The following is a 25,000-nucleotide window of genomic DNA, read 5'->3' as shown; positions in this document are numbered from 1 at the left end:
AAAGAGTGTGGTTGAGGAAGTCTTCAGACATCATAAAACTACTTCTTGTTGTTTTGATTTTGTCACCCAAGTCCAGTGATCAAGACAATATACTTTGCCCCTTTGATAAGCTAGTTTCATGATTGAACATGGTTCAAAGGTTCATTGTAAAAATCATTGCGGGTGTCCAAAACATTTTTGCAACACATGTGAAATTGATTCCTTAACTGCTGGAGAAACTGAGTAACCCTAGGAGAAAACAACAGGTCCAGACAAAAACAACAGCTGGTTTTAACTTCGAACTGGACAGAGATGCGAGCAAGATTTGGAAAGCTAAAATCAGTTTAAGGCCCAGAGCTACAACTCTCCCGACAAGTCTCGGCCTGACATTTGTGGCCCTGAGGTTGACGGTTAAATCAAAGAGTTCAGCGGATTGGCCTACACTGTAATACAGCTGGGTCACACAAATCATATCGGATAATTCCACGGTGACTCGTTTACATTCTTTCAATGCCCAGTGGCCTGTGTCTGCAAAACTGCCCCCGGAAACGGTTTGAACAAAATGGGAGTATGTTCACTAACACGAGACGCTGCAAGACCAACACTTTTTTAGCCATTGGGTTTTATTTCATTTTTGGCTTCTTTGAAGTAGATATTCTTGATTTCTTATGCCTGAGACAAGGCCGCCTCCGTTGAAGACCGTGGCAATTAAAGCAGAGCCGAAACTTCCCGCATAGTTCAGAAGGCTATGGTTTCCTAGGTGCCTAAACACTCTATGTGTGTATGTGCTCTAAGAATAGCCTACAATGCCAGTCTCCCAAAATGAGCCATGGACAACTGGCCTAGGCAGATACAGTCACAGTACAGTGTACAGTACAAGACACATGCAAGCACAATACATTACAAATAAAATACAAAAAAAAATAAAAAATCACCTTAGTCCTCTTGGTTACACACACACACAGAAAATGCGTAAATAATTACATCATCATAAAACTAACATGCACACATTGCATGGACCGCGTAGGCTTCAAGACCAAAAGGACATAGGCAAATCTAGCTTTAATGGCATAAAGAACCTCTGCTTCTGTAAGCTAACACATACCTTTGTACTTGTAATTCATTATGTTTGAATGTGTAAAAATGAACCGAGGGAACATGACGAATGGCCAATTCTTGTCCATATATCCATGTGTCCATCTGACAAATCATACTTACCAGTCGTTATTTGGTGCGCTGACAGAGCTGGGGCTAAAAAGATCCAAAGTAATTTTATCCGGCCACCATCTTGCAGGGCTGCCTCGATACAGATGACAAGGAATACCGTTCGTCTCTTTTTTTTCCGAGTTGCTAGACTGAGCCTAGACCTCCGCAGCAGTGCATGGACCTGTAACCTGTGCACCGAGACGAATGCATGTTCACTTCTGTAGTTTAATGCATGGTGAGGAATGGATGCAAATCATGAGGAACGTACCATGTTAGCGTGCAGAGAGTGCGCCATCAGAAACATCGAATATATTCTTAACACTGAGGTATATAAATAGGATAATGGTTACATTCGTAGAAATATTTTGAGTCATAGTAAACGGTGATATTTTTTACCTACAGAGAATTTTAAGATGCCCAGTGTTAATCAATTGATTACGATTTGTAGTCCCCTATGATTAAAATGGTACGGTCCTTCAACGGGGAGCTATCCAACCAGGATATTGAGGGGGAAAAGGATTGTGCGTTTTAGTTCGCCCCCACAGGTTACCGTGTTGGTGAATTCCAACAGGTGAACGAAAACACTATTTAACTGGGACTAGCGATTGAGAATAAATATGTTTTATTGCTTTAGACATGCACGAACATAAAGCATCATGAAACACAGCGTGTGTTTACTTGTTAAGCCTATTCCTTCAGCTCACAAAGCTGGAAATGCTTAAAAAGTAAACACACAATTGTCGCTGCTTGGTACCCAAATACGTAAGAAGATAAAAAAAGGTAAAACAAATAGGCCTATGGCATGCGTTTTCCTGGCTGAGGTAAACCTTTAAATTACTTAACTAGAATAACGTATGCGGATGTATTCCCTGAAAGTCCCCAAACCATCAACTCAAAGGCTATTCAAAAATTTGAACTGTTTAAGAAATATTCTAAACCTCGATAGATTTAACAACCTTATTTAGTCAAGGACCATCTTTGAAACACCATGTTCAGTCATTCATTCGAGTATACTATTCAGTAAGCACATACTTGAAGTTAGACTACACTGACTGAAATGGACTTGATATTGATACTGTGATAGTAGACTGCAGGCTCCGATGCACAGTGTCTGAGTGCGAGAGGATACAACGGCATCAGGTGGAAGAGGACACTTAGCTATATGCTGACTGTCTGACCTTCATGTCTCTTTCAACATCACATCTGCTTGGGCACTACCTGCTGTGTTTCCTTCCAGCACAGAAATGGGACACCTTGTCAGAGACAGACATCCTTCCTCCCCTTAACAAACATCCTCTTTCCCTAAGACACACAGAGACTGTGAGATACACACACACACACACACACACACACACACACACACACACACACACACACACACACACACACACACACACACACACACACACACACACACATACACACACACACACACACACACATACACACACACACATCCGTTATCATCATAAGTTTGTCACACTGTAAACATGTCATTCTGGGTACTGTCTTGTATGACACTCATCAGCATAGCTGAACTCCATATCGTGGTAGAGTCCAACTCAAGCCCGGTTCCTCTTTAGGGACACAGCTTTCTGTACATAATTTATTCCTTCAGCTCACAAAGCTGGAAATGCTTAACAAGTAAACACACCACGACATGGCTTGTTTTCCCTTTAGTTCATGATTTAATAATGGGTGAAAATGAATGTTTGTTTTAACAGCAGTAGACTGGAATAACCACAAACCCACATGCCAATAAACTTTTAAATAAGGTTAGTACTTGCAGAGAACAACAGCAGACTTGTGAGTGGTCTCAATTGTCACTCTGTACTGTCTGGAGGTAAACTGAATTCAGTCGTAACAACGTAGATTGGAGTGCCCCTTTCCACCCCCTACCCCCTGTTGAGAATGAAACAATTCTGTAAATTAGCTGTAAGCATACATTTTAAATGTGTATGCATATAAAAACAGACAACTTTACATCTTGTTAAGTGGACAGTGAAGTCATTTCATCATCTCATCCATTCTCGTCAGGCACGACAATTGTTCTTTGTCCCATCCGGATACAGTTATCGAAAGCTTGAAAAGATTAATTTGGTTACATTTTCATTATCATACATCTTTGTCTACTTTATTGTTCTCTTTCAATATGAGGTGTATTCTAAACCAGTCTTGTACTTGTAAGCCTGCAATTTCTCAACTTCAGTCATGTGGCACCAATCAAAAACTTTACAAAAACTACATTAATGACCGGTTTGCATCTATTTTCCCCGTTGACCAATCACAAGACAAGCGTTGAATTTAGTCGAAAGAAAATAGGCGTTCCTCGATTCTTCCTCTCCAAACAAGTTTAGGTGAAAAAAGCAAAACACTTCCGCAAAATCTTTCGTTGTTTCTTGGAGTTTCGTTTCAGTCTGAACCATGGGAGCTTGTATGGCCTTATGTTCCCTCGCTAGCTGCGTAAGTAACGAAGACTTTTATTTTATTTGTCAACTTCAAGCCATAGCTAATGGAAGTATACGAACAAAACGGGTGTTTTTTTCTGATTGAGTTCCAATAATCTACGACGTATCGCTAGCTCGTAACGCATTCGATGAACACGATACATGTATCTTAGTTGTATCTTTGCAAAGTAGGATTAGGTGAAGAATGTCCTGGATATTTTGAGATCGGGTGCCTGATCAACTTAGTATTTCTCTTTCTTATTTGAAACTGATTTGTTGGATCCACCCATTTTCTTCGTTTCTAAACCTACCATCACCGTGCTCTGTTTTACTTCTACCCAATGGTTGCTGTGTGGTAAAAGTGTAAGACAGTTTTCAAGAGTTTTCAATACTAGGCCTAAGTCTTCTATCACAGCTTGTTCTCCGATTGGCCTAAAATCTAGTTAAAAACGTAAACGGCCTCCTACAGAACCACTACGTTTCACCACTTATATGTCAGATTGTGCAATGTAGCCTCCTCATCCACTGAGTTGTGTTTACATCCGCGTCATCGAAACTGCATTCTATAGGGCATCATTTAGTCGTTCCCATGCCTTGACTGAACAGTCACGCCTCTGCTATTGACAATTTGTTACATTAAATGTTAAGTATAGTCTTCAGTATTGTAGGAGATCTTTGAAAACAGTTGACGTTTGCAACTCTGTGAAAGTCGCTAGTGCCCTTGCCTGTGTGGAGGAGAGAAGTGACATTTACACTGTCCCTTCGTGGCCTTCAAAAATGAGTCGATACATTTCACCAGTTTTAGAACCGCATACCTATAAAAGGCCTTCAAATTTTTGCAAACACCTCTAATTGTAGCCTACCCGTGGGGAGCTCTTGACTATGAGCAATAGCCATGTCAACCCTTGAGCGGACCCATTTCCCAGCCCTGCTGCCTTCTCTGGCCTTTCCTGGTGGGGTTTTTAGACAGGGGCCATGGCGGAGGCATAGTGCAGTGCGCTGTGTCATCCCGCAGTGACCTGATTTACTGTCTGGACTCATTTGCATGAAAGAACAGCTTGTGTGCCGAGACAATAAATGCATGCATTGCATTAGTTGTTGTTCTTTTTGTTATGTACCCAGTGTTTTCAGTCGAGTGTTTACATGAGTAACCTGTTCCTTTTTTATCTGCCTGTGTGTGTGCCTGCCGTTGTTCCTCAGGCATCATGTTTGTGCAGTTCAGCACCCTGTCTCCTGTCGAGCTGCTGCCCTGCCGCCTTCAGCTCCACCGTCACCCGGCTGGCGTTCTCCTTCTTCCTCTTCCTCGGAACCATGGTGTCAGTCATTATGATACTACCGGGCATGGAGACGCAGCTGCAAAAGGTGCCATTTCTGCTAAAGGGTTTTACAAACGTCTCAGGAGAGTAGAACGGTTACATTTATTTATTTATTTACACAGGCCTATATAAGAGAGTTATGTGAGAGAAGGCCTCTCTGGAGTTCACAGAAATGAATGTAAATCAATGTAGCCTGTACTTGTTCAGTAAACAGAAACAACACAGCAGCCAAACAGGTCCGATTGACCAAGAGACGCAGCTGCAAAAGGTGCCATTTCTGCTAAAGGGTTAACAAACGATTTAGGAGAGCAGAACGGTTACATTTATTTATTTACACAGGCCTATATAAGAGAGTTATGCGAATCCTTTCCTCCCTGTATGGCACAGAAATGACTGTAAATCAATGTAGCCTGTACTTGTTCAGTAAACAGAAACAACACAGCAGCCAAACAGGTCTGATTGACCAACACTTAAAAAAAGTGGTAATGGTGGACTGAAGTTAGTAATGGAGTATTGTGCTCCTTTTTAAATGTACAGGGCTTTAACATTCAATGACAATTCACATTCAATTCACAATAGCCTAGCGCCCAGTATGCATACTTTTGGGGAAGCTGAAATGATCGGCTCAGTCACTGAGCCTCAGTGTGCACAGCCAACACTAGCAGTGAGGGTGGAAACCTCCCCTCACCAATCATCTCCTTCTCTTAATCAATAAATCACATGCAGCTCACTTACTTAACCGGGAGATTCACTTCTCTCTTCTGACGTTATTACAAAGCAACACGTAGCAGATCTTGTGGTTTGCATAACACATTAAGAATTACGTAATGGAAACTCCGGAGCTGTTCAGTGCCTATTTGTGAGTTTTTATATATTTTTATATATTTTTTTGTCTTTTCTTTCTTGCAGATTCCAGGATTCTGTGTAGGTGGCAGCTCCATACTTGGCTTTGAGAATAAAGTAAACTGTGAAATCATTGTGGGCTACAAGTCGGTGTACCGCATGTGTTTTGCCATGGCCTGCTTCTTCTTCCTCTTCTCCTTCATCATGATCCGCGTGCGCAGCAGCAGAGATCCACGGGCTGCCATCCAGAACGGGTAAAGGCAGGAGTCGCCGTGTTGCTAATGGGAGGGCGCCACCTGCTGATGAAAATGTGGAATTGCATTTGTTTTTGTTGGATTAAAAAAAAAAAAAAAAATGTGCTTTGTGTTGCTTTAAAAGCACTTCTTACTTCCTTTCCCTCCCCAGCCAAAAAAGTGCACTCCTTGCAAGAATGATGTTGTAAAATTCATAATCATGTCTGCAGTTACTCTGTGTGTGTGTGTGTGTGTGTGTGTGTGTGTGTGTGTGTGTGTGTGTGTGTGTGTGTGTGTGTGTGTGTGTGTGTGTGTGTGTGTGTGTTGTGATTTAACATGCTTCTATGCATTTCAGATTCTGGTTCTTCAAGTTCCTGATGCTGGTGGGGATCACTGTGGGGGCTTTCTTCATTCCTGACGGAACTTTTAACACTGGTACAGACGGTTCTCTTAGTTCTTAGTTCTCATTCCAGCCCTGCTGAGTTCTAAAGTTCCCATGTCCCTTTGAGGCACTGCAGCCTCTGTTGTCTTTGATGTGTCAGCAGATTAACTCTGTGTTTTAATGCCAGCCCCTCTCTTTCTTTCTTTCTTTCTCTCTCTCTCTCTCTCTCTCTCTCTCTCTCTCTCTGTCTCTCTCTCTCTCTCCCTCTCTGTCTTCATTCCATCTCCTTACAGTCTGGTACTACTTTGGCGTGATCGGTTCTTTCATCTTCATCGTCATCCAACTCATCCTGCTAGTGGACTTTGCTCACACCTGGAACCAGAACTGGTTGGACAATGCTGAAAATGGCAACAGCAAGTGCTGGTATGCAGGTAATGTAAAACCAGCCTTACTTAATGTATTCGGTAGTTCAGTAAGGTAAATGCAGGTACATGTAGAGGTATATTTCTATACATATATACATGTAAGGGATTTCCCATGTTAACCAAACCATCAGCCTTTAAGTTGTTAGCTCCCATCTTGATAAGCCCAGTGACAGGGCATTTATACAACATTTTGCTTTACACAGTCATAAAAGCTGCCCCCCCCCCCCACCCCCCCCCCCCCCCCCAAACAAAAAAAAAAAAGCCTAGACAGCTAATCAAATACAGATGGCTCCGAGCCTATGAGCAACCAGGAGAGCCCAGATACTGGACAGCTATGGCTGCATTTATGGGAAAATCATAAACTTGGCTGCAGCTCATTCGAGTCAGGGTTCTTTACTGGCTTTCCTGACAGACTAATGGGCCTTGCTGCTTTTAGTTTTTTCTATTTTTGTTATGTAAGAGCTGGATGCAGTATTTCAGGGTAATAAATAGTCCTTGATTTTGGCTCCAATAAATGAATGTATTTATCTCAGAAAGGAAGGAGAGCTTGTATAATGAAAGACTGAAAAAAGAAAGAGAGAGAGAGAAAGAAGGAGAGACATTATTGACTATAAAAACAGAAATACAAGAACAGAGATGAGTGATTTCTGACTAATTTCAAGGCTCCGTCTCCTTTCTGTCCCCGTCACTACAGCTCTGCTCACCTTCACTCTGCTTTTCTACGGCGCGGCATTCGCCTTCATCGTGGTGCTCTACGTCTTCTACGCCCCCGACGACTGCACCACACACAAGGTCTTCATCAGTCTCAACCTCATCTTCACCGTCGTGGTGTCTGTGGTGGCCATCTTGCCCAAAGTGCAGGTATGCTAATGCTTGGCATTGCTCAATGAACATCTTTGTACCTACTACATCTTTGGAGCTAATATATACTAACTAGTTTATGCACACTTGTTTGTATTGTATGTACTTACAGATTGAACACAGATACTAGTTTAACTAGTTTATGCTCACTTGTTTGTATTGAACATAGCTACTAGTATAACTAGTTTATACACACTTGTTTGTATTGTATGTACTTACAGATTGAACACAGATACTAGTATAACTAGTTTATACACACTTGTTTGTATTGTATGTACTTACAGATTGAACACAGATACTAGTATAACTAGTTTATGCTCACTTGTTTGTATTGAACATAGCTACTAGTATAACTAGTTTATACACACTTGTTTGTATTGTATGTACTTACAGATTGAACACAGATACTAGTATAACTAGTTTATGCTCACTTGTTTGTATTGAACATAGCTACTAGTATAACTAGTTTATACACACTTGTTTGTATTGTATGTACTTACAGATTACACACAGGGTTGTGTTATGTACTTATACGCAACGCAAAGTTGTGTTTATGGATACCATCAGGTTGTGCTTGTTGTCTGGGGAGTGCAATTACAGTTTATCCTAAGAGTGTGTTTGTTTGTGTGTGTGTGTGTGTGTCTATATGTGTGTGTCTATGTGTGTGCGTGTGTGTCTGTGTGTGTCTATGTGTGTCTGCATGCGTGTGTGTTTGTGTGTGCGTGTGTTTGTGTTTGTCTGTGTGTGTCTGCATCCACAGGAGGCTCAGCCCAGCTCTGGCTTGCTCCAGGCCTCCATGATAACTCTCTATACCACATACCTTACCTGGTCAGCCATGACCAACAACCCCAGTAAGTCATGGGCTTCCCACACGAAATCATACAGAACCAGTCAAAAGTTTGGACACACCTTCTAATTTTTTAAGAAGTTTTTTCTTTACTTTAAGTATTTTCTACATGGAAGATAACGCTTTTTTTGTTTGGTACATCATTCCATATGTGTTCTTTTGTAGTTTAAATGTCTTTAGTATTAATTGTCAATGTAGAAAATAATAAACGTAAAGAAAACACTTTTAAAGGTGTCCAAACTTTTGACTGGTACTGTATGTATATAATGAGTGTTGTCAAAGTCACACATTTATTCTGATTAATTTTTATAGAAAAAGCAGATTTATCTTGTGATGATGCCCATTGACCACATAAATAAACCGCTCAGCGTAGGCAAGATTGGATGGAATAGAATAGTGTGCCTCATCTTGGAATTATTTCACCTCATTTTTGGAGTTCGGAAGTACCAAGGTCAATAGCAATATTTCTAACCATAACTGTAAGGACAGACTTATTCAACTATACAAACTAAAAAAACCTTTGCATTTGAATTCAAATTAGCGAGATTTGCTGTAGATGTTGTTCTAGTCTGACGCTTCCTGAATTAGTTAGCTCGCTACTTTTAGACAAACTATGAGGGTGGTTCTTCATTAAGTTAAGTCCATTGAAGTACCTGTTGTTTGCCGTTATTGTGTGGTGAACATCACACTGCCCAGGCTTGTTGACTTTGTGACTTCATGTCAATCGCAAATTGATATATAGGATTTATTTAGATTAAGTGATCACAAAGAATGTTATTAATTAGATTCATTTTTCAATCACTTGACAGCCCTAATTATAACAAATAGTTATGTCATTTTTCATTTATCGTAATATAGTCTTTCAAATGTGTTTCCACAGACCGTCAGTGTAACCCGAGTCTTCTGAGTCTCGTCTCCAGCTCTACCGCGGCCACCCCCACTGTTGCACCTGGGGAAATTCAGTGGTGGGATGCGCAAAGCATTGTTGGATTGGTCATCTTCCTCTTCTGCACTCTTTATGCAAGGTAAGAAAGGATCAGCCTGTCCTGCTCCAACTCTCAATGTCTGCAGCATTGCTGTGCTTCACCCTCTGGGGATGAGTTTTTTTTTCTCTCTCTCTCTCTCTCTCTCTCTCTCTCTCACTCTCTCTCTCTCTCTCTCTCTCTCTCAATTCCCAATTTACCACCTTATTGGCATGACTCTAAGTACAATAATGCCGAAGCATTGAATAGAATTTGTAATGATAAAAATAAATAAACAAACAGATCCAAACGAATGCAATACTCTCTCTCTCTCTCTCTCTCTCTTTCTCCAAAGTATCCGCTCATCCAACAACAGTCAGGTGAACAAGCTGATGCAGACGGAGGAGACCCAGGGTCTGGCCGCGTCCGACGTCGAGGCCACGTCCGAGGACGGGGTGCGGCGCGCCGTGGACAACGAGGAGGAGAGCGTCACCTACAGCTACTCCTTCTTCCACTTCAGCCTCTTCCTGGCCTCCCTCTACATCATGATGACCCTGACCAACTGGTACCAGTAAGTAGGAGAGAGCCGGCCCATAGACCTTTAGAGAAGACCAGACACGAATAAAACAACACACGTACAACACAAGGCCAGGATGTGGGATTTCAATTCACATCTAAGCGATGCGCTTAACTCAAAATAAACAAAAAAAATGAAGTGGTCTTGTGGCTCAACTTGCCCCATGTCAGGGGTAAGATGATCCACCTGATACGGTAAGTAAGCCATCTGAGAAAAGAGTAACAAACTAGCGATATTGTATAAACCAGATTTGAAATAATAATTCTAAATATAATTGTTAATATGCAAATTCCCCATTCTGCTTATTTCATCGGTGTTCATGAAATCAATATTCCAACTTATTTGTCTACAGTTCTGAAATCTGAAGATAATTTGCCCAGTCATTTGCCAACTCAATTGTATTTTCAGCATAATGGCTGACCTTATAGACATATCATAAACAAAAACATGTCACCTAATGTTCCGAATATCCATATAATCACAAACTTTGTATAACAAAGACAAACACTAACATGTCACATATGTACAGAAAATGCTGTTCAAAATGGCAAAACAAGACGGACACAAGTCATCCACAAGGAGGTCAATAAAAACAATGGCTACAAGCACAAGATTATTGAGCCCAGGGCCCATTCGTCGTAGGTCGCTAAGCGGTTTAGCGAGCAAATTTTCAGGCGAAGATAAAAAACACCCCTCTTTTTGGTTTGTTTCAACTTTCCGTAAATCACCATAGTAACACATCAATTAGCTCCAGCGCAGGCTAACTTAAGTGTAGCTCGATAAGCTTGTCACACCCCCGGAAAAAGGAGGGATCCCATTGACAAAGGAGGGATATTAGAAAGTTAGATTAGCGTAGGGAGAGAGTTCTTTGTGATCGCCAAGATCCATTATTCCATCATGATGAGTTCTTGTATGAGCGCTACCGAATGAGCAGACAAGGAATTACTCATTTACAAGACCTTCTCGAGTCATTTATTGCAAATACCTCAGTTGAACATTGACTGTCTTGCACTTTTTTACGAGTGGTACATTTTTGTAGTGTCGGCGACGCAGAGAACAAAGCACTCATAATTATATGACAGTGTTATTAGTACACCATAGCATATCATTATTGTAGAAAATGATTAAGGTGGACTCATGATAAAAATAGAGAGAAATACACCCAATTTATTTTCACTGCTTCAATTTATTGCATTTTATTATTAATCCATTTACATTAAGTCATTTAACAGACGCTTTTATTCAAAGCGACTTACAAGGAAATGTAAAACTACACCGAGTTAGGAGGTGAGGGGAATCGAACTAGCAACCCTGCAATTACTCACCGGCAGCGGTATACCAGATCACACTTGCCGTTACATATTCATACAAGGATATTACTCCACAGACATAACACACACCGCTTCGTGTCTTGCTCTCACAGCGATGGCGGTGTTGAATTTTGCCATGATTATGGTCTTGTATTCTTCATAAGCGTTCATGATCATTTCCTGCTCGCAAGCGGAGAAAAAAAGAGCCATTTTCCTTGAGTTTAGAACCATTATACCGTCAGAAAATTATTGTTTTGGTGATCGACCATTCCTGCCTTTTGAAGTAGGACGTGCACACGCAATTGCCCTGATAAGTTTAGCCTGGTTGAAATTAACCACATGATTTGAATGCGGACCAGCCTTTGACGAGCCGATATATCCTGTTCTCAATCAGCTTGCTAATGTTAACAGGCTAATAGGACAATGGATTAACTTAGCTTCAGCCCTTATGACACATAGGGCCCATGACTGAAATACAGTGATCTTACCCTTAGCTTACATCAATAGTGTAATCTTGTCATAGATAATGTATCACGGTACCTTGAAAGCAGAAATTCTCCATACAGAGTTTACACACATGGGTCAGTACTCTTTTCTGGAACATGAACTTTAATAACAGTGGTATTGCTAAAGTCAGTTAAGCCACAAGAGAGCCTAAATAGATCTAATGGATGTTGATGTTTATGTGACAAAAGAAGTATCTATGCCTTTACCGTAGGCAAAATATCAAGTTTCAATAATGTCTCCTAGATGTGGCGATTGTGACGCAAGGGAGTAAGGCCACAAAACCAGTGCTGACAAATTACTTGCACTGTTTGGGAAGCACTATTGGATGTTTTCAGTTGTTATTTTAGATTTAGAGTATTACATTTCTATTTGGTCTAAGCAGAAACTCTGGGGAGAATTATGCATTACTGTGAAGCATCTTTGGACAAAGTCCATTTAAAGCAGCAGTGAATAGTTTTTGTCGAAGTGGTGAAAAGACTGAGTGACGAGTGGAGACAGATGTGTAGATCTCCCCCCTTACATGACTGTGGCTCTGCAAAATGAATTAAAAAATGTTATTAAAAATACCAAATATTTGAAATTGAATGGCATTCTCAATGAAACTCCCTCTCCTCCACCCCTGTGCCAGGCCGGAGACGGACTACGGGGGCATGAAGAGCACCATGCCCGCGGTGTGGGTGAAGATCAGTTCCAGCTGGCTTGGTCTGGCTATCTACCTCTGGACGCTGGTGGCTCCCCTCATTCTCTCCGACCGTGACTTCAGTTAAACCAAAGGCAGGTGTCTTTTGTGAGGTGATGATTTTAAGGATTTACATTTTTTAATGTTTTTTTTTTTTATATTACAATCATTTGGTCCATGGTTGTCAGTTAAACCAGCTTACTGACCCATGTACCCATTAAACCAAAGCCAGATACCTGCGTGAAGGATTGAATTCAACTGTTGAATTCAATTGTTTTATTCAGATTCAGATTGTATTCATATATCAAATATTGAAGGTGATTGTTGTCAGGTAAAAGGCTCAACAAGCAATCACTCACAAGCCAAAGGCAAATATGACAATTTAGATTTTTAAAGATTGATGTAAAATCATTTGGTTGATGCTGGTCTTCTACATAATAGCCTATGCAATGTATCGCACTACTAGTGTAAAACAGACAAAATATGCTTTATTATGGATTATTGTTTGGAATTGAAGGATCCTGACCAATTTAAAAATCTGTTCATCATTTGTAAAATATTTTATCTATTGTTGCACTTAATATTGAATAAACCTCCAGTTTTATCATGGCCATACTGACATGTCTGTGTTTGGGTAAAATATATTTGACATTTCTAAAAATGTATAATCTGTCCCAAATGGCTATATAGTTCCAGGTCATGGTAATAGTTGATTTTTATACAACTCTGAGCCCAAAAATATTCCTGTGTCCATGTTTGACTAGGATTTACATAGAAAAATGGGTAATTATATCTATTTGCTGTACCTCTGTTAGTCTTGTTGCTGTAATACCATCTGATGTATGCCTTTTCAGTTACATAAAGCACGGAATCACCTATATGTTGACTTAACCATTTCTTTATATCTTGTACACAAGTTAATGATTTCACCTGGGTATTGTTAAGGGTGAGGTGACCACAGAAGTCATACACTAGTTTCAGTAGAGCGCAAAAAGCTTAAATTCTTCCTTGTTGGCTGCAGTGATTATGGTTGAGTATTGTTTATTATATGCTTATTATATCATTTTATTTTACTTTCAAATGATACTCTTTTAGTATAATAAAAATGTTCCAAAGATTTTAAAGGTGTTGCAGTATTTTCTTTGCGTTGAAAGCTACAAGGGATGTATATTTAGACTGCATTGTCGTACATTATCCTATAGGGGGCAGTGTTGTTCCTGTAACATCATCAGGGTTCAGCACCAGAAAAACAATAACATGAGACATGCTGTAATTGACACTAGCGGCCCAGGGACGTTGTTCATCTTCCATGTATCCATGTACAAGCAATGATTTACTTCTTCATAGGTTTTCTCTCCTATTTTGTTTTTCTTGCAAAAGTGCGCTTGAGAGAGTGTACCAAGGGCCTGGTGGAGATTCCTTTGGCTTGTGGCTATGTGTGCCTCCCCATGGTCACATGGTCAGTGTAACCCAGTTTGATAACCCTTATTCCCTGCTGTCACAGGGGAGTCCTGACACACACACACACACACACACACACATACACTTGGCAAGCAGTCATTTAGGAATGTGATCACAAGACTGGCATGAGGCAGGGTGAGCACAAAACAAACATTCATCCATGGGGTTGTTGGAAAGAGTGTGTGTGTGTGTGTGTGTGTGTGTGTGTGTTTGAGTGTGTGTTTGCGTGTGTGTTTGCGTGTGTGTACATGGCACGCAGTCCAAGGAGTCCCCTCTCGGCTGCCTGAGAGACGTACGTCATTCCTTCTCATTCCTACAGATTCCACCGTTGCATTCAACTTTTCCCATTTCTCCCAATTTACACACACACTCATCTCCCAGATGGATTGCATTCAGATCCAGCAGATGTCCCAGACATTTTGTAGGATGCCTCCCGTGTCTCTCCGTGCGCTGGGATAGGAGGTTAATATCCGTGTTCATCTGTGTGTGTGATCTGAAGCAACAGACCCAAAAACCCTGACTCTACCCCCCCCCCCCCCCCCCCCACCACCACCCCCTGTGTTTCCTTTCTTAGTGCCTCGAAGCTTCAGCAGCACTACGACTTCTTTTGTTCATTTCTCTTCCATCCTGTTTCCCTGTGACTAGGCTAATTGTGCAACCCCATCCCCCCCCCACCCCCCTCCTCCACACTCTGCTCCCCTGCCCCGTCCCGTTGGTCCTGATGGCTGTCGATAGTGGAGTCCCCCCACGCACCCAGGAGCAGCCGGCAGACGTAATGCTGTTATATAACGGGAGACTGCGCCACGACACAGGCCGCAGTGAGAAGGTACAACACACACGCTAGGGAAAGAGAGGAAAGGGAAAGAGAGGGAAAGAGAGAGAGAGCCAGAGAGAGAGAGAAGGCATTTGTTTACTCAGATGAAAGCCGGTCATGGAGGTGTCCCTGTTGCCGAGGCTTAGGTGCTGGTCCCTGGGCAGGCCGTTAAGGGTGATGTCATCATGTCACAGGCTTGGTGTGATATGTCTGTGGGGAAACTTATACTCCTTACAGACACAAACACACACACGCACACACACACACTTGTAAACCCTGCTGTCTTGAGATAGACCAGGTTAAAATGGAAAATGGCACCATGGTAATTGTGCTGGGCACAAACAACACCATCGACACCTGGTTTGAAAAGCTTGAAAGCCATATCCCAATGGTCTTCATTATGACAGCCATTTATATACAGTTGGGCTTTCCCTCTTGGACCATGGATGACTCGACTGGGGAATACCTGAAAAACTGGATTCTATTCTAAGAATAGTTGTGAAGAACTGGCTACTGTCAGCTTTCCGTCACTCTAGAAGTACAAAATAATGATTTATTTTGACAAATGTTTTTAAATATTATGACATTACGAGCTTTTTGGGTGAGCATAATCATTTTCCAAGAACAGTACATGTACGGCGCTTGATAGAAGCACCACAAGGCCTGTATAGCTGATGTGAAACAATAGCTGTGAATGAAGGAGGAATAACTGACTCTTAAACAATGACATCATGTGTCTGTGGGCTATATTTAGACTACCTGATGATCAAATCTACTACAGGTAGCCATTCAATATTTCTTTCAAAGAAACGAAAGTGAAAAACGGGGTCGCGGGGCAGAGGACACCCCTGAAGATTATTAAGAAATGTATGCCACGAGCACTGACTGCACTGTCAGCGCATGCAAGGGGGCGTGGGTCCGCCGGGGGTCTCGTGCGGTCTAGTGTGGCGCGCGCTGTAGCTGCGTGAATTGAAGTGGCGTGTTGGTCGCGCGGGCCAGCTCGGGGAGAAACAGACGTTCGGACGGAGAGATTGCAGTTTCATTGTCCCACGGACCAGCAGGGTAGCCGACGGTCTAAATACCACAGACGGGACGTTTCGGAGTTATGCCTACCCCCGTCGCTCCTGGCGTGTCTCCGTGCTAACGAAGAATAGATAGCGAGGATGATTCCACTGTGCCAGGTAGCAAATTCCTTTATTATTAAATGTGTGCTTTACCATAACTTAGCACATACCCTCCTGTCCGTAGGCTGGGGAATATGTGGTAGGCTACTGCAGAGAAGTGAAGTTGGTGAGCTCTCTGCAGGTAACGGGATGGAGTCCGATGTAACAAGGTTTCGGGAACAAGCTAATTGTGTCCTATTGAGGAAGTCATCACATATTTGATATAGTGTTCTTGCATGACCCAACTATTTGGAATCATTGTGGCTAATAGCCTACAGTTGGCGGATGTAACGCGTGGTTCCGTTAATGTTATATCAGCCGTAATCTGGACAATAACATCAGCGGTCAGACGCGTTCTAGAGTGTAATTCCAGGCTACATAACATTGAATGACACCTGCTGGAAGCTCAACACTCATTCTCTGTGATTGCAGTTCTGAACCCACGTTTAGCGAGTCATGTGTCAAAGAGGTCCTTTACGGTTAATAGTAGTCTTCACTGTTGCTCGCTGAGTAGCATCCAGATGAAAGGACACTTCCATTGTTCTACATCAAAAGTGATTTCGTATATTTTTGTGTGTGTTAACTAACGGAATAGACTACCTTGTTTTAATTTAAAGTCATTGTATTTGTGTTCAATAGGAGACCGAGTCACTTTAATGACCATACCTTGCGTCATCTGAAACTGAAATAATTCAACATTGGTAAACCCGAGCCCGCTCTCTGAGTAGCCTACTGTAATTTAAAATGGAGGTCACCAGAACGCTATTCTTTTTTGTAACATTAGTACATTAGATATACCTCATGTGTTTGCTGAGCCTCATTCTCGGTTTATTGCGGCAGGGGCATCTGAATTTCCCTATGGGTGCAGGAATGGGTTGGATTGGAATGGCCGGTTCGCAGCATTGTTTGCAGCTACGAAATGCAATCGTCAATACCATTACATAATCACAATCGCTTCACTCAATATGCGGCTTTGGGTTAAATCGGGGTCATTGCGGAACAATCTGATCGAGTTTTTTTTTTTTTCGAAATCTCACGCGTAATGCATTTATAGATTACACGATGCCTAGATTCTAATTTCTGGGATGATTTTACAGCATCGTTCGTTGTCATTAACTGGAGCCTCCAGTCGGCTGAAAATGACAACACAGTAGTAAGGGGAGAACATACTGGCTGCTGTCTAAGCGTAACACATCGCCTTTGTTGCCCGGAGAACACCGAGAGCATACCGCAGAAATGCTTCCTCCTGGTTTCGCTGCGCCCTTCTTCCGTGTGTCCCAGTGAGGTTTTATTCTGCGGCCCGTTTAATCTCCACAGCCCTTTCCTGGTTTCTCTGGAGAGGCTGTGCTACTAACTCACACCGGGCCGCCCGTGTTCATATATACACGTCTGGGCGGTTAAATGAGACGCTGTCAAGGTAAATGACAGAGTCCATCACCAGTTGGGTGGAGAGGGCTTCGATTTTTCAATAGAACGCAACTTGGTATTACTGTATCACCCACCGTGATAACCGAGACGTACGGATAGTAGAGTAGGGGGAGGGCGTTTCAGGACAGACAAATGAAGTGGGCTTTTGTGCTGAAAGGAAATTTCAACCTAATGCGACCACATTGTGACTTTACTCCACTGTGACATTAAATGGCAGAAGTAATAAATATATATATTTTTTTGTGATCAATTTTTTATTGACACCATTTATGCAGTTAAGACATTTATGCAGTTAAGACATTCATGCAGTTACGACATACAAGACAAATGTATATCAGAACATTAAGGTAATAATATTATTAATGCACAGCCATACTACTTTTTGCCATTTATCAAACTGTGTCCATTCATTCGTTGAGCTCAATAAGATCCACTGCAAAGCCTTTTCTTATTGTGTGGTTCGAGTATCACAGATTCACAACATTCAAATCATTTGTCAAATTCTGGAGGCACTCATTTTAAAGTGAGCCCAGCATGTTTCAATGTTATCTGACCTCCAGGGAAGGAATCCGAAAGCCCTCGTCAGGGTCAGCCCACAGACAGAATGCCTGGGCCCTCGAATCTTCTGCCCCTCATTGTCTGCCAATCACGCACGCAGAGAGAGGGCACCCTGGCTTCCTCCTTAACTGCAGAGGAATGGGATTTTTTGCATTCTTCTGACAAACTGGGCCTTGACAGGGATTCTCCCCTGTGGCGGAGAGGAGAGGCAGTGGCCTTATTGTGTGTGTGTGTGTGTGTGTGTGTGTGTGTGTGTGTGTGTGTGTGTGTGTGTGTGTGTGTGTGTGTGTGTGTGTTTATTTATTTTAAAGTAGTTTCTCATACTTTTTATGAACGCCATTTTAGTCTCGAGACGAGGCAGGAGTGTCCCCCACTTTGCCTCCATTTTAGTGTGATGCACACTAGAGATGCTAAGCAAGCAGGCTGCTATTGTGAAGTTGTAGGCTCTAACTGTAAGTTGTTTTCTGTAAAGTTTTGACCTAAACCCAACAAAAGAGCCTTCTGGTTGACCTAAACCCAACAAAAGAGCCTTCTGGTTGAAGCATTCCCACCTGCAGTTCTGAACATATCGCAATAACAGCCCCAAACCTGTGGCTTAAGTCAGGAGTGTGTACCAACACCAGAGTCAGGAGTGTGTACCAACACCAGAGTCAGGAGTGTGTACCAACACCAGAGTCAGGAGTGTGTACCAACACCAGAGTCAGGAGTGTGTACCAACACCAGAGTCAGGACTAAGTACCAACACCAGAGTCAGGAGTGTGTACCAACACCAGAGGTTCTAGAGTCAGGACTGTGTACCAACGGCAGAAGTTGTTGTGAGTGCACACACAACAGACAGCTAGAGGAACCTGAGGCGCAAATGAGACAAAAATGTGTATTGGATTACATTTACATTTAGTCATTTAGCAGACGCTTGTATCCGAAGCGACTTACATGTATGGATACACATTTTTTACATTAACACTGATGGCACACTGCACATCAGGAGCAATTAGGGGTTCAGTGTCGTGCTCAAGGACACTTCGACAGGGAATCGAACTAGCAACCTTAGAATCACAGACTGCACCTTTAACCTTGAAAAGCTAACTGTTCTTACAACTCTAGCTGCACAGTGGGGCTCGTTTAACCCTTCGTAACCCTCGCCATAGTGCCCTCCATTGACAAAGGCCCTCAGTACAAGACCTCATTCAGATGCTCCTTTTGTGCATGTGGTGTGTAACACACATGCCCTGGTCACACACATGCCAGCAGATTTCTCAACATATGGCATCTGATCTGGAGCACCTGATAGCCAATAGATGGAGGGACACATTTAAGAGAAAGAGAGAGAGAGAGAGAGAGAGAGAGAGAGAGAGAGAGAGAGGAAGGGAGAGACTGAACACTCCTTTATTGGACCAGTATTCAGTAAACTCAGTAAAAGTATGGGTAAACACCCAATACAGACAAATTCAGTAAAAGTATGAGTAAACACCCAATACAGACAACCTACATGATCCACATAGACTGTACCGTCAGAGAAAGAGAGATATATAAATGGAAGTAAGTAAACAAATAAATAAATAAATAACAACATCCTCATTCCTCTGCGTCCAGCGCTTGTGTCTGCTTTAGCTCTGAATTTTAAAGGGGGCTGCCAGAAAAAGAGTGCTGACAGTTTGTGGTTTACGACGCATTATGTAAAGATGCTCCCCCACCCCACCCGCACCCCCACCCCCCCAACTTGCGCTGTCAAAGGTCCCTCTGTGCTGCCAGGGAGAGGCAGGAGGGTGGGGTGGGGGTGGGCGTGGGGGGTTGGTTGGGTGCGGTACTAGGTAGCTTCTCCCAGTCAGGGGAAGCATTGATATTCAGGCTCTGTTAGCTCGTGGGGGGTGGTAGTGGGGGTGGTGGGTGGGGGGCGGGGAGTGGTGTGTGGTGGTGGTGGGGGGTGGGGGGGGGGGGGGGGGGGCTGTCAAATACCCCCTCCCTCAGGTGCCAGTCAGTGCGTCCTCCTGTCAGGTGAAAGGCAGGGCGCAGCCTTGGGTGGGGGCGGGGTGCTCTGGGGGGGTGGGGGGGTCACCTCTCCCTGTCTCTCCATGTTTTTCATCTCGTACCCCGGGCAGAGGACATGACAGTGCTGACCGCACAGTTCGGATGCTTTCTCTTTCACACACAAATTCTCCCCAGACCTTACAGAGACGGTGATGTTTTAGCCCTGGCTTGCACAAAGAAGACATGCCATTCCTTTGATTTTAGTCTGACTGAGAAAGATGTAAAATGTACAGTGAAATGTACAGTGCAAAAGCTTCAGGCAAAAACACAGTCACTTCTTTCCTTCTTTCTTTTCTGTGTGTCAATAGGAAATATCACATGAATCGATGTAGGTGGTTTTAGTTTGTTGCACTTTGTGTGTTGTTAAATGATAGTTAAAAAACTATTTATCAGCATCATGACTTTAAAGCATTGTCTCAGATGTGCCTTAAACCTAAGGACAGCCATGTAAATTTGATCTAAACGTGAGTGGGAACGATGTTTGAAACCAATCCTCTGTCCAGTCCTCGTGAAGGTTTAGTTCACTAAACAACAGTAAAGGTGAGTGATCATTTGGATTAGTTATGGACTGGTTTAAGGAGGAATGTAGGCCTTGCTACCCTCTGCTCTCACCAATATTCAGTACTAAAATGAATAGTGTACAGGTGCCAAACTCACACCTGGCCATGTGAGAGTGCATTGATGTAAATGAAACATGCAGTAATATAGGTTCACGTGTGCATCAGCTGCCATCACAGGTGAAGTATCAGGTGTGCAAATGACCAGTTAATGCTTTTATGCAGACCTGTTGTGTGTCTTTTACTACATCGAGCAGACCTGTTGTGTGTCTTACTCCATGGAGCAGACCTGTTGTGTGTCTTACTGCACGGATCAACAATTGTTGTTATTTATTTATTTATTTATTTACTTGTCTTTGGACAGAGAAAGGCCTGTTGTGTGTCTTATACTCCATGGAGCAGACCTGTTGTGTGTCTTACTAGATGGAGCAGACCTGTTATGTGTCTTACTACACGGAGCAGACCTGTTGTGTGTCTTACTAGATGGAGCAGGCCTGTTGTGTCTTTAACTATGGAACAGACCTGTTGTGTGTCTTGGGACAGAGAAAGGCCTGCTGTGTGTCTTACTCCATGGAGCAGACCTGTTGTGTGTCTTGGGACAGAGAAAGGCCTGTTGTGTGTCTTACTCCATGGAGCAGACCTGTTGTGTGTCTTTTACTGGGAAAAAGAAGGCTTGTTGTGTGTCTTGGGACATGAAGCAGGCTTGTTGTGTGTCTTGGGACAGAGAAAGGCCCCCCACCCCCTGCACAGATAATGCACACACAGCGTATGTTCCATTTCCACCTCCCCCGTGGGCCTTTGGCCGGGCTCATCTGTGCCCTTTGACCCCACACACACACACCAACCCCCAACCACCCCCCCTGTCAGGCCTGCATGGAGATGATTGATGATGTTAAAACATACTGTACATTTGATCAAACTAAGAATAAAGAGATAAACAAAATCAGCGTGTACTCTCAGGATCCTGAATTAGTACCATGCCCAGGCTCCCTCTGTGTGCTACAGCTGATAGCGATCTTCAGGAAATGGCTGCTTATGATGGATCAATATGGCTGAGGAAATGATGTCCAAGCCTCATTAAGACAACGCTGCCTCACGCTGTCTGTCCTGATAAACATCTTAACATTAGTATTACTTGACAGAAGGAGAAAAAAACAATGGTCAGGTCAGTCTGTACCCAGATTCATTTTTTTTTTTTTTTTTCCCCCTCTATATTTTGTGACGCTCATGTAGAGGTCACAGAGTTTTGTTGTCACTGATGGAGGGGACCTTCCTCTGTGGTGACAGCTTAAAAGTCAAGACTCCCCCCGTAAGCGAACAGATTTCCTTCGCTGCTGGCGAAGAGCTTAGACCGGCATGGGCGGAAATTGAACCGCTCTCTCTCCCTTTCATTAATGAAAAATTACAGGAGAAGTGGTGCTTGTTTTTGAATGTATTTGTGTGTGAAAGAGAGTGTGTGTGTGTGTGTGTGTGTGTGTGTGTGTGTGTATGTGTGCACGTCAGAGCCTGACCAATATAGGAATTTTAAGACCGATACCAATTTCGATATTTGAGGATTTAAAAATCTGAGTATGATATATATTGGCCTATATTAATTTTCAACAGAAACAAACAACAACATTTAGCATAAGGGTACAAGAATTATGATCAAGATAGGATATAGTGTTTAAATAGTTATCTTATACCCTAAACAAACGATCCCATTTATAGACAATACATGATGTAATAAGTACAAGTATTGTTTGTCTGTGCCAATGGCATTGTATTTTGTTGTACTTATCAAGTTTATCCCTTTCAGTTCTATACAAGCAAGAACACATGTTTGGATCTCCATTAGCGACCCTGAAGCCATCTTTAACCATGCAGTACGTACCAGAATCAGAATCAGCTTTTATTGGCCAAGTTAGTTTGCACAAACAAGGAATTTGTCTTGGTGAAGTGGCTCTCAGTGTGCTTACACATATTACACATATATACATATTACACATATATATACATCACATCACAAAACAATACAACAGTGCAAATCAGTACAACAGTGTAAAACAATACAATACAACAGTGCAAAACAATACAAGTACTCTAAGTAAACCCAGTTGACTTTAACACCAGCACCAAAGTCAGCAGGCAGCCATCACTGTGTAATCCCATAAAGAATACCAAAGCACAGATTCAGCTGTAGGTGTACGTTTGAACCACAAGCATCCCAAAACTCTAGCCATATATCCTACTGTTTAATACGCCTGATGTAAAAGCTTGAAATGCAAGACGGTTCTGGTGACCTTTTGTTGTCCTGCTAGATGATTAGGTTTCTCTGACACAGCCCGCCCGAGATGATTCCCAATGGCTTTCCTCCATTTCCATACTACAACTGGTGTCTGTCGCCTACTGACTGTATAGAGCATGTATAGATTATATACAGTAGATGCTTATACCTCAGTTGCTTTCCTGACCCCAGGTGCCAGAGCAATGCCATGGTGTGGACCTCTTCTTTGTTACCACGAAAAGATGTGTGTGCGTGTGTGCCGGTGCGTGTGTGCGTGCGTGCGTGTGTTTGTTTGCGTGCGTGCGTATGTGTGTGTGTGTGTGTGTCTGTGTGTGTTTGTGTGCGTGTCTGTGTGTGTCTGTGTGTGTCTTCGTGTGTGTGTGTGTGTGTGTGTGTGTGTGTGTGTGTGTGTGTGTGTGTGTGTGTGTGTGTGTACAGCAAGGCCAGTGTGAGCACGGCCCTCTCCTATCATCTCTGAGAGTCTGGCCTTGAGCCTGTGGCCGCGTGGGGTGCTCTGCCTACTCTGTCCTGCAGGTTAGCGTATGGAGCCAGCAAGCTGCCCCAGCGGGTGTGTGTGTGTGTGTGTGTGTGTGTGTGTGTGTGTGTGTGTGTGTGTGTGTGTGTGTGTGTGTGTGTGTGTGTGTGTGTGTGTGTGTGTGTACTGCATGGCCAGTGCAAGCTGCCCCAGCAGGATGGAGGTGCTCGCTGCTCCTGCCCTATCTACCGTGCGTGCGTTTGTGTGTGTGTGTGTGTGTGTGTGTGTGTGTGTGTGTGTGTGTGTGTGTGTGTGTGTGTGTGTGTGTGTGTGTGTGTGTGTGTGTGTGTGTGTGTGTGTGTGTACTGCATGGCCAGTGCAAGCTGCCCCAGCGGGATGGAGGTGCTCGCTGCTCCTGCCCTCTCTATTTCTGCCCCTCCTGGAGAGGAGGCGGCTGTTGGGGCAGAAGGCGGGCCAGTCGAGGTGGGCCATTCGGGAGTCACCTCCGCGGGCCAACACATGGACATGCAAACATGCGTGCATCATTCACACACACACACACACACACACACACACACACACACACACACACACACAAACACACACACACACACACACACACACACTCACTCACTCACACACACACACACACAAATACATGTGCGCACATTCAGGAGTCACCTCTGTGGGTGACACATGAACATGCATTTCGTTCACGCGTGTTCGCTCACAGACAAATGCGAAGACACACGCATCGTGACCACACACACATGGGCATCCCAAATACACACACACTCACTCAGTACAGTGACATGCGGATTCTTTATGGACGAATGCCCATGTTTACATACATGCACATGTATACATGCATACTTACATACATACATACATACATACATGTACAAACATACTGTACAAACACACATACTGTACAAACACACACACACACACACACACTCACTCTTTCCTCACACATACATGCACACACACGTTCACAGGCACGTGCAACAAGAAATTCAGTTTGAACATTAACACACGCACACCCACACACACACAGATCTCAACGCAAGAGCGCCGGACTATTTATATTACACAGGGCCTTATTACACAACATCCCTGTATGGCCGAACCCTCTCTCAGTCTGTTCTCACTGATATTATTCCCTGCCAAGCACAGTGTGTTTCTGCCAAGCCTGTTATGTTTGCAAGCTGGGCTTCAGTCTGTCAGTCAGTCAGTCCGTCAGTCAGTCAGTCAGTCCGTCTGTCAGGCTGTAGGTGCCGCAGTTTTAACAGATGACTGATGATTCTCAGTTAGTGTCAGAAACTCCCTTGTCAGGTCTCTCTCTCGCTCTCTCTCTCTCACTCTCTCTCACTCTCACTCTCTCTCACTCTCTCTCTCTCTCTCTCTCTCTCTCTCTCTCTCTCTCTCTCACTGTGTGTGTGTGTGTGTGTGTGTGTGTAGTGTGCAGGCTTGGAACCCTACTGGCCATGATGTGTCTCTGGTCATCATGAAAGTAGGTAGGTGGGTGAATGCCAGAGGGAGACATAAACACACACACACACACACACACACACACACACACACACACACACACACACACACACACACACACACACACACACACACTGTGCTTGAATGAAGGCTACTCTTCCTTTCCATCGTTTAGCAGCCAAGGC

At 43.2% G+C, this 25,000-nt stretch overlaps 2 protein-coding genes across 2 annotated transcripts in view; one reads left to right on the top strand and one right to left on the bottom strand.

Annotated features, from left to right (window-relative positions):
- The window catches only part of LOC308381393 (cAMP-dependent protein kinase inhibitor beta-like), a gene marked incomplete at its 3' end in the record, with an annotated part of 15,823 nt that extends 14,533 nt beyond the window's left edge, over positions 1–1,290 (bottom strand). The window contains exon 1 of the mRNA XM_080858954.1: positions 1,198–1,290. The remainder of the gene's footprint in view (positions 1–1,197) is intronic.
- Positions 1,291–3,530: 2,240 nt separating this feature from the next.
- On the top strand, positions 3,531–13,677 carry serinc2 (serine incorporator 2). Its single transcript, XM_080858964.1, has 10 exons — positions 3,531–3,648; positions 4,833–4,994; positions 5,858–6,045; positions 6,380–6,459; positions 6,700–6,837; positions 7,526–7,692; positions 8,453–8,543; positions 9,420–9,564; positions 9,857–10,072; positions 12,524–13,677. The coding sequence occupies exons 1-10, from the start codon at positions 3,610–3,612 to the stop codon at positions 12,660–12,662; spliced, it is 1,365 nt and encodes a 454-aa protein (XP_080715090.1). The 5' UTR covers positions 3,531–3,609; the 3' UTR covers positions 12,663–13,677.
- Positions 13,678–25,000: the final 11,323 nt, after the last annotated feature.

The sequence above is a fragment of the Sprattus sprattus genome (genome assembly GCF_963457725.1).
Source record: "Sprattus sprattus genome assembly, chromosome: 20".
NCBI classification, from domain to species: Eukaryota; Metazoa; Chordata; class Actinopteri; order Clupeiformes; family Clupeidae; genus Sprattus; species Sprattus sprattus.
This window is presented reverse-complemented; position numbering and strand designations above follow the sequence as displayed.